At 34.3% G+C, this 11,626-nt stretch overlaps 1 protein-coding gene across 1 annotated transcript in view; it reads left to right on the forward strand.

Annotated features, from left to right (window-relative positions):
• Positions 1-10,537, forward strand: part of Wasl (WASP like actin nucleation promoting factor) — a 63,358-nt gene extending 52,821 nt beyond the window's left edge. Inside the window, exons 9-11 of the mRNA XM_010635361.2 lie at positions 490-1,010; positions 4,488-4,596; positions 8,451-10,537. Of these exons, the coding sequence (XP_010633663.1) occupies positions 490-1,010; positions 4,488-4,596; positions 8,451-8,512 (692 nt within the window). The 3' untranslated portion in view covers positions 8,513-10,537. The remainder of the gene's footprint in view (positions 1-489; positions 1,011-4,487; positions 4,597-8,450) is intronic.
• Positions 10,538-11,626: the final 1,089 nt, after the last annotated feature.

Raw genomic sequence — 11,626 nt, forward strand, 5'->3', positions numbered from 1 at the left:
TAGGACCAGATTAATGTAAATAAATTCTCATAGATTATGCCCATATTGAAAAATTTGAATCTTAACTGATTTTATATTTTTTCAAAAACTAATTGTATTTGATTCTTTAAAGAGGGAAAATATTCATGAAGTTTTATTAAAATGTAAAGTAATATGAAATAAAATCTTTAATTTTATTATGTTCCTGTTATTATGTGAAGTTTAAAAGTGTATATTGCTCTTACCTTCAGAACTGACACTGAACCCTAAACATTATAGTTTATTGTTTTAGTTAATATTTTTCAAGAAACAACAGGAAAGTATCTTTAAGCTAGTATTTATTTCCAAGTAGAATTGCAAGATATGTGTGCTCAACTAATAAATAAAATGCAAAGATGAGGCTTTTTAAAAATCTTATTTTTTTGGCATGTTAAAGTAAATTACTTTATTAATAGGATATTTATGGGAGGCAAAAAGGATGCTTTCATTGTATATCTGTTTTTATTTCAGCACCACCACCTCCACCACCATCACGAGGAGGTCCACCGCCACCTCCTCCCCCTCCACACAGCTCAGGCCCTCCTCCTCCCCCCGCCAGGGGAAGAGGTGCTCCTCCCCCACCACCTTCAAGAGCACCCACAGCTGCACCTCCACCACCACCGTCCAGGCCAGGAGTGGGTGTCCCCCCACCTCCGCCAAACAGGATGTACCCTCCTCCACCTCCAGCCCTTCCCTCCTCCGCACCTGCAGGGCCCCCACCACCTCCTCCACCTCTGTCGGTGACAACAGGGTCAGTGGTACCACCTCCGCCACCGCCACCTCCACCTCCACCCGGGCCACCACCTCCCCCTGGCCTCCCTTCTGATGGGGACCATCAAGTTCCAACACCTGCCGGAAGCAAAGCAGCTCTTTTAGATCAAATAAGAGAGGGTGCTCAACTAAAAAAAGTGGAACAGAATAGTCGACCTGTGTCCTGCTCTGGGAGAGATGCACTTTTAGACCAGATACGACAGGGTATTCAACTGAAATCTGTAAGTAATGTAATCTTTTCATTTTAAGTTGCATCTTTTTTTTTTTTTTTTTTGGTACCGCGGATCGAACTCAGGACCTTGCGCTTGCAAGGCAGGCAGCAGAACCACTGAGCTAAATCCCCGGCCCTGAATCTTTTTGTTTTAATTGTCTAGCACAATGAAATTATAAAGAAATTCATAAGGCATTTTTGAAGAGTTTATTCTGGGGTAAGGATTTAGCTCAGTGGCATGTGCCTGCCTTGCAAGCACAAGGTCCTGAGCTTGAGCCCCTGTACTAGAAAAAATAAAAGTTTATTCTTTTATCTTTTGTAATTTATATTCAGTTTCTTAATCCTGTGAATTTTTATATATCTCTGCATGCAACAAATGTGAATTTTTAGCTCAGATGATAAATGCCTATAGCTGTGTAATCATACTTTTATATCAAAATGTAGAATATTCTGTCACCCCAGAAAGTTACCGTTTGTGTCTTCCCAGTTAGTTCCTCCCAAAACAATCACTGACCTGATTACCATAAATTCATTTTGCCTATTCTAGAACTTCATAGAGATGGAATTATGTAGTATGTTAGGAATTCATTATTTTGATCTCTACTTTTAAGTAAAAGATACGTTTAAAAAAACTCGTAATGAGCTGGGGATTTAGCTCAGTAGTTACACTGCCTACCTCACAAGCACAAGGTCCCAAATTCGATCCCCAGTACCAAAAAAAAACAAACAAACAAAAAAAATTCTTAGTAAACTATGGATAATTTAAAACAGCCCTACTTCATACTAGTTGAGGTCACCTTGATAAATCCAAATCAGTAACTATATGAAAATGAAGACATTTTAAAGTGTATATATACTGAAATTTAGAGTAGTGAAGAATCTGCACAGAAAATTGAAAGAGTTCTTTCTAATAGAGCTTCTGACAGTGAGAGCATACAATTTTGAATTTTCTGAATTTCAATACTATAGATCATTTAATCTTCCAGAAGTTGTCAGACTTTTGTCTAAAGGACCAAATAGTAAATATTTAGGCTTACGGGTCATGTGACTCTTGTCACAGCTAATCAGGTCTGCCGTTCTACCACTGAAGTGGCCACCAAGAGTACATAAATTAATGAACAGTCATAATGTTGTTGTATAAAGTTTGTTTGAACACTAAAATTCGCATTGTCACTTCCTCATGTTACAGATACTCCTTTTTTGAACTCTTTAAATATGTAAAAATAGCTTATTAACTTTCAGGCTGTTTTTTAAAATGGAATAGACTAGACTTGAAATGCCCTTGGGCTGTAGATTATTCTCACTTTTTTTTCATTCTAGCCCTTCTCCTTTTCACCAAAAGAAACAATTTGTGTACGGTTTTTAAATTTCTTTAGAGAGAAAAGTATTTCCCACCCTACATATAGAATACTAAACCATTTTTACCCTAAATAATCACTTTCTTTTTGGGTGCATTCATTATATTATCATAGAGTACATAATCAGTGAATTATTGGCATGTTATACATTTGATCTGAAGTTTTTCTATTTCTTTAAATTTTCTATGTATATCATCAGTTCATTCTGTGATGAATATTACAAACATGAAACTATAGATTTAATTAGAGAGCTAGCAGGAGTAATACAAGTATTCATTTAACATGTAGTATCTTGAATTCCATGTTTATAGTACCTCAAGTAGCACCCTGTCCAAGTAGGTACTGTACTAAAAAAATATGTTTAGTGATAGATTTGTGCTTTGTGCTCTCTGCTTTGTATTATCAGATGCTTAAGGGTAGTCCTGGATGCTTTTAGACCCTCCCGCAAAAATAGAGAGCTCTGAAACGTTGTTACTCTCTCCATTTGAGATACCTCTTTGCCCATAGTTATGTAATAACAGTCTCTAAAACCTAATTGCTAATGAATGAGTCTGTATCTTTTGAATGCTGTGGTACCTCCATTCATGAATCTGAATTCAGTTTGTGACCAGAATTGTGGAAAGAATTAAGTTCATGAACGGAGGTACTGCTGTATTTTTAAAAAGATAAGGTCTTTATTCCAAAGACACAAGCAGTAAAGGGAAAGAATTGTCTTAATAAGGTATTTTTTTTTTCAGGAAATTACTTAGAGTGTCACATAAATAAATAAAAACATATGTTTTTTGTTTTTTGTTTTCTTTGGCATTTCCACTTCTCCATGTGTAGGGATCAGCAACCTGAACCAGAGCTAAAGGCTCCTCAGTGCTGGCCCTTTTTTTTTTTCATTGAGTTTGTTGGTATATTTTAGGTATACAGTACAGTTAAATTCATCGTTGGGATCTTGTACCTTTACATGACAAGTCTTGGTTCTCTTTTTTTCCCCATACTCCTGCCCTCCCATCACCCCCTCCACCCTTCCCTAGTTACAAAAAATTTGTTTCCATAAAAAATACATGTTTTTAAAACTTATATACTATACTTTTTCATCTTTAATTATACTTTAATTACCGCTATACTTTTTCATCTTTAATTATACCAATATTACACCTTTATGTGGCTACTGTAAGTAGAGACAAATACAACAAAGTGAATATATAAACACAGTTTCTCATTTTAATCAGTCACTTCAATCAGTACATTTTAAGTTATTTTTTTCTGTATTCCTTTTTCAATGTGAATATTGGGAATAGGGATAATTTTATTAATATGTTATTCTGGAAAATAAATTTTAATGAAAGTGGTATTTTTTTTTCTCAATATACTTTGGATGAGATAGTTATACTTCCACTAGGGATAGTTATTTGACTTGTTAGATGGATGTATTTTGAAATTTCTCACGCTTCTGTAAGAGAAGTTTTATGCAGTGAGAAATATTTTGAAATATGCTATATACATTAATTATGATTTTATAATTATGTAACATGTAAGTACACCATATACATGAACAACTGAATTTTTCTTGGAAAACATGAACTTCTGCTCTTAGATATCTTAATGTGTTCCCCGCCTAAAAAGTGTAGGAATCTAAATATCCTCAGTTCATAAACTCATGCCCCTTAGTAGTTTTAAGTTTTATCATCTAACAGTTTGTGTGCTCAATTGAACAGAAGTAACCCAGCTTCAGGGGCAAGTATTATTCAGGAAAGGGTTTAATTATGTTATAAATACAGTCAATTTTTGGAAATGTGTCATGTGCTATGTATGTATTAATGACATTATGAAGGAAAGGAAATTTTTCCTCGATAATTCTTTAAAGGTAGTAGTTTATTTTAGGTAATTATATCCTGGGCTTTAGATTTCCCTGCTTTTTTCCTCTCTTTTTTTTTTATGGTTTTCTTTGGACATAAGTGACTAACAAATTGAGACATTCTATAGAGAGAAGCTCTTTGCTAAAGATTTATGTTTAAGTTTCTGTGTGTGCGTGGTTCTGGGAATTGAACCCATGGTGGTGCACATGGCCAGGCAATTATTCCACCACACAGCTACATCTCTAGCTCGTTAACTGAGTTTTCATAATTTTCTTTTCCAAGGTGTCTGATGGCCAAGAATCTACACCACCAACACCTGCACCCGCCTCAGGAATTGTGGGTGCATTGATGGAAGTGATGCAGAAAAGGAGCAAAGCCATTCATTCTTCAGGTATTTCTTTGCACATGTGAGATTGTGCATGTAAAATAAATTTGGGTGCCTAAAGTTCTGCTATTTTTATTTTAACAACTGTTTCATAAGCTTTTTTTGGTGCTAATTGAGTAAGTTATGGAGACAAGTTCTAGGCAGTATTCAAACAATTATTGTCCATATGACTTGTCCTTTGAAACTTAGCAGATGCCAGGGTACCACAGCCTTATAAAAAAACTGGAAGAACGACTTTGCGAGAATGGTAGTTTTGTTTTCTTTACTGACAAATATTAGTTGAGTTCCTGATAAGTAACCTCTAGATGAGGCTTGAAATTTCTGGATCTCACTCCTATGATATTTTGATGGCATAAGAAATTCCAAAAGTTTCTCTGATCTGTTGAGTGTATATGCTGAAAAATTAGGTGAATTCCACTGATGCTGGGATTCACTAAAGATTTTTTCTTGAGCCTCCCACCCTATTTTCCTTTTTTTTGTACAGACCTCAATGTCTTTTGATGGAGGGGGCGCTCAGGATTGAACCCAGGGCTTTGTGCATACTAAGAAAATAGTGTACCACTGAACTATACCCCCCAACCCTTTTTTAAATTTTATATTAATACAAACTTGCTTAGTTTCCTAGGTTGACCTAAAATTTGTTATCCTGTCTTAGCCTCCCAGGTATCTGGGCTTATAGGCATGTGCCACTGCATGTAGCTAGAACATAGATATGTTAAGTCACTTGGGTAACATTTGTTTTTCTTTAGTGGACATATCTATTCCAAATTGCAGAGAGGCTAGACTAATTCATTCCATAAATATTTGTTGTGAAATAATACAACGATTTTAATCAATCAACAGAAGTCCCTGCTCTTATGGAATAAGTGGGGAGGGGATATGTATAGTATATTAAATGGTGATAGGTACTAAGGACAAAAGTTTATCAGAAAAGGGAGACAGGCAATTAATTATAAGCTGAGGGAGGTTCCATTTGGAATGGAATAATAAACCTGACTGAAGTGATATTTGAGAAAAGACCAGATAGAATTCAAGGAGTGAAACATGTAGAAAACTAGGGGAAGTGTGTCAGGTTAAAGAACACCAAATGCAAAGTCTTAAAGTTGAAAAATAACAAGGATGCCAGTATGCCTGGGGCAGGAGAAAGAGTAGAAATGAATGAAATACGTGGCCATTAATAAGGCTTTAAAGACCACTTACTTTTCATTTAAATGTGATGGAAAACTACGAGCAGGTTCTAGAAAAGAGGGATGGCCATGACTCAAGCAAGAGACCATGGAGGCTTCAACTAGATGTACATTACCAATGAAAAGTTCCTGGTTGTATTTTGAACATGATCAGTGGGATCGCTGATAGATTGGTAGTGAGGTTTGAAAGAATGAGAAGTGAAGGATAACACCAAGGTTTTTGGCCTGAGCAGTTAGAAGGGTAAAATTTCCTTAACAGACAGAAGCAAGTTTGAAAACTAAGAGTTTGGCTTTTGTACGTATTAAATGTGATATACCTATTAAAATGTACACATTGGTCATGGATCTAGAATTCATGGGAGATGTCTTATGTTGTAAACTTGCATGTCAGTAGGCTGTGCATCGTATATGGTACTTAAGGTTTTAGAAAGGAATGAGATCAACAAAGAAGTCAATTTAGGGAAAAGAAAGTCCATCTCATTAAGATGTGAGGACTAGAGATTATTGTATGTAAAATCCAAGTGAACAGATATTTTAAAGAGGACAGAGTGATCATCTGGGTCAAATGTTTGATAGATCAAAAATGAGGTGAGGGAATTGAGCTTTAGATTTCGTATTAGGTGCAGTATCTAGATTACAGAGAGAATAAATTCTCTTAGATTCAGAGCTGGAATTGAAGGTTGAAAAATCATCTGTTTTATTTTGCTTCCTTTAAAGATAGTAAGGGGCCTTTTGTTTTCCTAGAAGTTATTTCTTTTCTAAAAGCTTATCCAGGAAAATACTCATCTGTTGCCATATATTGTTGTCATCAGCAGGTGTCTAAAGTTTCCTCTTAAATAACATGACTTTCTGATTGGTTTTACACTAAAAAGTCCTTTCAAAACTATAAAATACTGAAAAATAGTACATACTATCACTGATTATGTAAATTAATAATTGTTTATAAACCATTTTTGCTACCATGCACTCTGCAATAATTTGATATTGGTAGGAAATTTCAGTTTTCTGTTGTCTTTCACTCAAGATATTTGAAGGCCAGAAAAGTGGCTCATTAGAAAATGAATGCAGCAGCTGGTACATAGGAGAACATTATTGAGTTGACCCAGTCATGAAGAACGTTGAGCCTTCTGGCAAAAGCATGAAATGGCAAAAGTTAAAGTTCTAATTAAGACTATTGAGAGTAAACTCAGTTGAGTACCATTATGAAGTTCAGGAAAAGAAAATTCAAAGGATAACTTCAGATACAGAAATTACTTAAGAATTTTGAAAGATACCAGCATCACATAGATTTGATCCTCATTCAGTGGCAAGTTATGAAACATGTGCTCATGATAAAGCATTTATTTTGTTCTAATGGCTCATGATTTTTACTTATTTTAAAATTCATTTCTTTTAACTGTACTTCTGATGATAATATATGATAGAATTTATTAGCTGCTTTCTCCTTATCACCAGGTAGGAGTGGGTAGCTTATAAATCCCTATCTTTTTTTAGTCAATCTGTAAATGTACAGTTGGGTGTATTGATACTTTCATCCAGATGAATTTTTGAAGCATATTTAGCAGATCCTCTGGCTGGCAGACAGCAGTAAATGGTGAGAAGGCTCAGTCAGACAGAAGAAACAGCTTCTTTGAAAGCTCTAAAGGTTGGCGTGTTTCTGGGACAGAAAGGAAGACATGGTAATAGAAACCATGAATCCAAACAGCATGATGAAAAAAATACTGGGCAAGGAGGAGACATGATCTGGAAAATCATGTAAGGTCTTTGAGAATGAGGTCACCAGATTTCACAGGAGGCCTTTAGAAGAGTAGCCACATATTTAAAAAATTCAGAATATAAACTATCACTCTGTTTACTATAACAAAAGGACTATAGAGTTTCCTTAATTTAAGTAAGATACCATGATGGTCTGGAAAAATGCAGCAGAAATGGTAGAAAGAAATAGACTTGATTGGTTGGTCAAAAAGGAGTCATTAATAGTTTCTGGGGTTTTGGTGTAATCTCTTGACAAGATAATGGTAACAGTAATTGAGATATAGCCAAGTAGAGTGGAAGGAGAGGAAGAAGTTTTAGAAGAAGAAAATACTTAATAAATTTTGAGTTTCAGAATCTATGTGAAGGGTAAAAGAAGGCAGTTGAATTCATAACATGCAACTCTGAAATTCAGAAAGACTAGCCCAAATGTGCTTTTATCCATTAAGAAACATAGGATGGGCTTGGGATGTAGTAAAGAGCTTATCTAGCATGCATGAGGCCCTGAAATCTCTAGTAGTGCAAAAAATAAGTGAATTAAAAATTAAAAAGAACATACAGGTTAAAAATTTGCTACATAGAACTAAGGAACAGAGCGAAATCTTGGAGCTCCTGTTTTCATCTTCAGTTTACCACACATATTTTAGATGTATGGTTTTTTTTAATTAATTAATTAATTTATTTATTTATTTATTTATTTATTGGTACTAGGGATTGAACTCAGGACCTTGCATTTGCAAGGCAGGCGGTGACACCACTAAGTTAAATCTCCATCCCTAAATGTTTGTTTTTACATTTTAATCTGTATTAGTTACTACATTTCTCTGTAAAAATTAAATGGTTTCTTCTTGACAAGCTAAAAAAACAAAAAAAATCACCCAAGATTTATGTAATGTCTGTTTGTTTATCTTGATATTCTAGATGAAGATGAAGATGAAGATGATGAAGAAGATTTTGAGGATGATGACGAATGGGAAGACTGATCTATATATTATATATATATTTTTAAGGTGAAATAATAAACACTACTTTCTGTCTATGGATTCTGTAAAATTATCATGTAAATGTTCTACCAATTTGCTGTATATTTTTGTTGCCTTTTTTGCTTTTTTTTTATTAATCTGTGCAATACCTCATTTAATCTGTAAAGGTTTGTCATAATACTCTACAAAGCTACTCCCTGTGACTGTGTGCAAGTTTATACCAGGATGCTCACTTGATTTGTGAATATATTTCATTCCATCAACAAGGGAGTTTAAATATTATGCGTGAGACTGACAAAAACCTTAATGTAATTTAGTTATAATGCCAGAAGGAAAACACTATTTTCATACCCTACTTTTTCTGTACCTAAATTTTCTTATTGAAATCTACTATAGCACTACATTCTTTTTTAAGTGATGTAAACCTTAGTTTCTTTAGCCCCTTCATTTTGAATGCAATGCTACATACATATGAATGTTGAAGCTGATACATTTGCACACTTCTATAGACGTTACTACATTGATACAATTTTTCAAATTTTAGCAATATACTCTTCATAAAATCACCACAGAGATACTAATGAAGAAAATCGGTAACACACCTCTTCTAGCAATATTACCTGTTACTGGTACAGTGGTGGTATTTGCAGGCTGGAGTCACAAGGAACCCTTACCTGGGCTTCATTACAGCAAATGTGGCAGGCTCTTTGAGGCAGAAATTATTTAAAGATATTTTGACATTATTCTGAAAAATTATTTAAGTTGGAGGTTTGGGGGTTATATTTTTTTGTGAACCACTCCAATATTTGTTTTAAAATGCTACATAAATCAGAACATTATTTAAATGGTGTGGATTACTTTTATTTTTTAGTTTGTATGAACCATAAAAAATCAAATTACTGGCAAAATTATGCACTGAAATGCTGAATTTATCCTGTACATTTTTATTTTGGCAGTTTCTCAAGATTTTTGTCAGGTGAATGGTTACATTTTTTAAAAAAAGATTCATGGCCAGATTTCTTGGAACATTTAACTGATTTGATAGGTATTGTTTATTTGTTTAATAAAGCTTTGCAACCTGCACATTTGTTATGCATACTAAATAGCGTGTTAAATTAGGGTCTCCTTGCCTCTGTACAATACACTAATCTACCTACAGGTGATTGTTTCATATTTTTAGTGCTAATTATCATGCCTACCTACTTTAAATTTTAGGTTAAAAAATCATCTGATTTAAATACGTATTTTCTCACATTGAGTCATATGCAGAATGTAGTTCCAAATGTATTTCATTACTATAGTCACAATATCCAACTAAAAATTATGCTATCTAGAATTGTTCTGACCAAAATCGAGTATTGGCTTGATCTTGACAGGCTGGACCTGCAAGATGTGGCTTGAATTGTAACCAGTTTATCACATATTCTCTAGTGATCATGCATCTAGGTATCATAAAAATAATTTAAAAGGTTTAGTTGCTAAAAGCAGTAAGTGGTGCAGTAAAATAGTTAAGTTATTCAAAGAATGTTACCTTCCTTGCAAGGGTAATTTAAGCACATGGGGAAGATTCTAGACTTTTGTTTGTTGTAAAAACAGTGCCCTTTGCTGCTAGAAACCTTTTCTGCTTTCTCTCATTTTAATTGTGGCTTAAAAGTGAGTCTAGTGTGGATGAGACTGGACAGATACTAACCAATAAAATTAAGAATTTGTGCAGATGGTAAATAGGACAGTATGATTAATACTATAAAACATTTTTTATCTTGACATTATAAAAACATTTTAAGTTTTCTAGAAATATCTTTGAGAATTCCAATTTAAGATGTCTCTTAACTTTTGGCTAATGAATTAAGGGTTTTCCAGCTAACTTTGGTAAGATAAATGTATTTTAGTTTCTTCTCTGAGCAGAGGATATTAATTCTTTGAGATGTAAGATAGATATATAATTTACCAAGGTAATTGAGTTTATTCTTTTTTTTTTTTTTTGGTACCGAGTATCAAACTCTGGTCCTTGCACTTGCAAGGCAGGCGGGAGAACCACTGAGCTAAATCCTGGGCCATTGAGTTTATTCTTAAAGAAAAAAAAACTTTTTTTTTTTTTTTTTTTGGTTATTGCACAAAGTCTAAATTACTATTGGTTGAAACACAACTGTGGAATTCAGTCCAGGTATAAAGACTAAATCTATTATACCAAGTAAGATTTAAGGTTGCATGTTTCAGTCCTCCACTGTCTTGCGCTGTGGGCAGCACTCTACCTGTGCGTTGTCTGAAGCCTCTCGTGTATACTCCAGCTAAATGATTGTCTGGTAGCCTTTGCATTTAACAAACTAGCATGAGGCTTTTTATATCTAAATGCTATGTGATAGACAATTTCAGCTAGCCACATATTGTATGTATGAGATTCATAAAAATTTTCAATCATTCATTTCCATTTATCAACTGAAATTTTGTTTAGTATGTGAATTTTTTTTTTTGAAATGTATAGTGAATAGGATGTTGCACTGGTGGCAATTCATCATGGAGCATAATAAAATTAATTTGATCCAAATATATAAAATAATGTGTTTTTATTTATTAAGAGAATAAACTAAGGAAAAAAAAACGGTAGTGACTGGTACACAGCAAGGAATGATAATGGTGGATGTGTTCATTGGATTGCATGCCTGAGAGAGTGTACCATGAACTAAGCACGGAGCAAAAGAGTGTTACACCCTATTCTGTTGGGAAACATGACAGCTGCTCAGCAGTCAGTGGTGCTCACTTTAAACAATAAACTCAGTGTTTGATAGATTTTCTGTTGCACTCACCCTGGCACAAGTGGGTGTCTGAAGATTAAACTGAGTTATGGAATTTAGCATGTAGGATGCTACAGAATTCCTTTTAAGAATTTCAGCTAGGGCTGGGGATTTAGCTCAGTGGTGCTGCCTGCATCACAAGCCCAAAGTCCCGAGTTCAACTCCCAGTACCAAAAAAAAAGAATTCAGCCACGTTTAACAAACATTTTAAGAGTAGCATACTCTAGAAAAAAGGTTTCAGTTGTACAAATGTGATCACTTAAGAATGCATTTAACTTTTGAGAGTAATTTTTAAAGAGAAATGTATCTCACAATTGTCCAG

The sequence above is a fragment of the Fukomys damarensis genome, unplaced genomic scaffold (genome assembly GCF_012274545.1).
Source record: "Fukomys damarensis isolate Sample0158 unplaced genomic scaffold, DMR_v1.0_HiC HiC_scaffold_4, whole genome shotgun sequence".
In the NCBI taxonomy this organism is placed as follows: domain Eukaryota; kingdom Metazoa; phylum Chordata; class Mammalia; order Rodentia; family Bathyergidae; genus Fukomys; species Fukomys damarensis.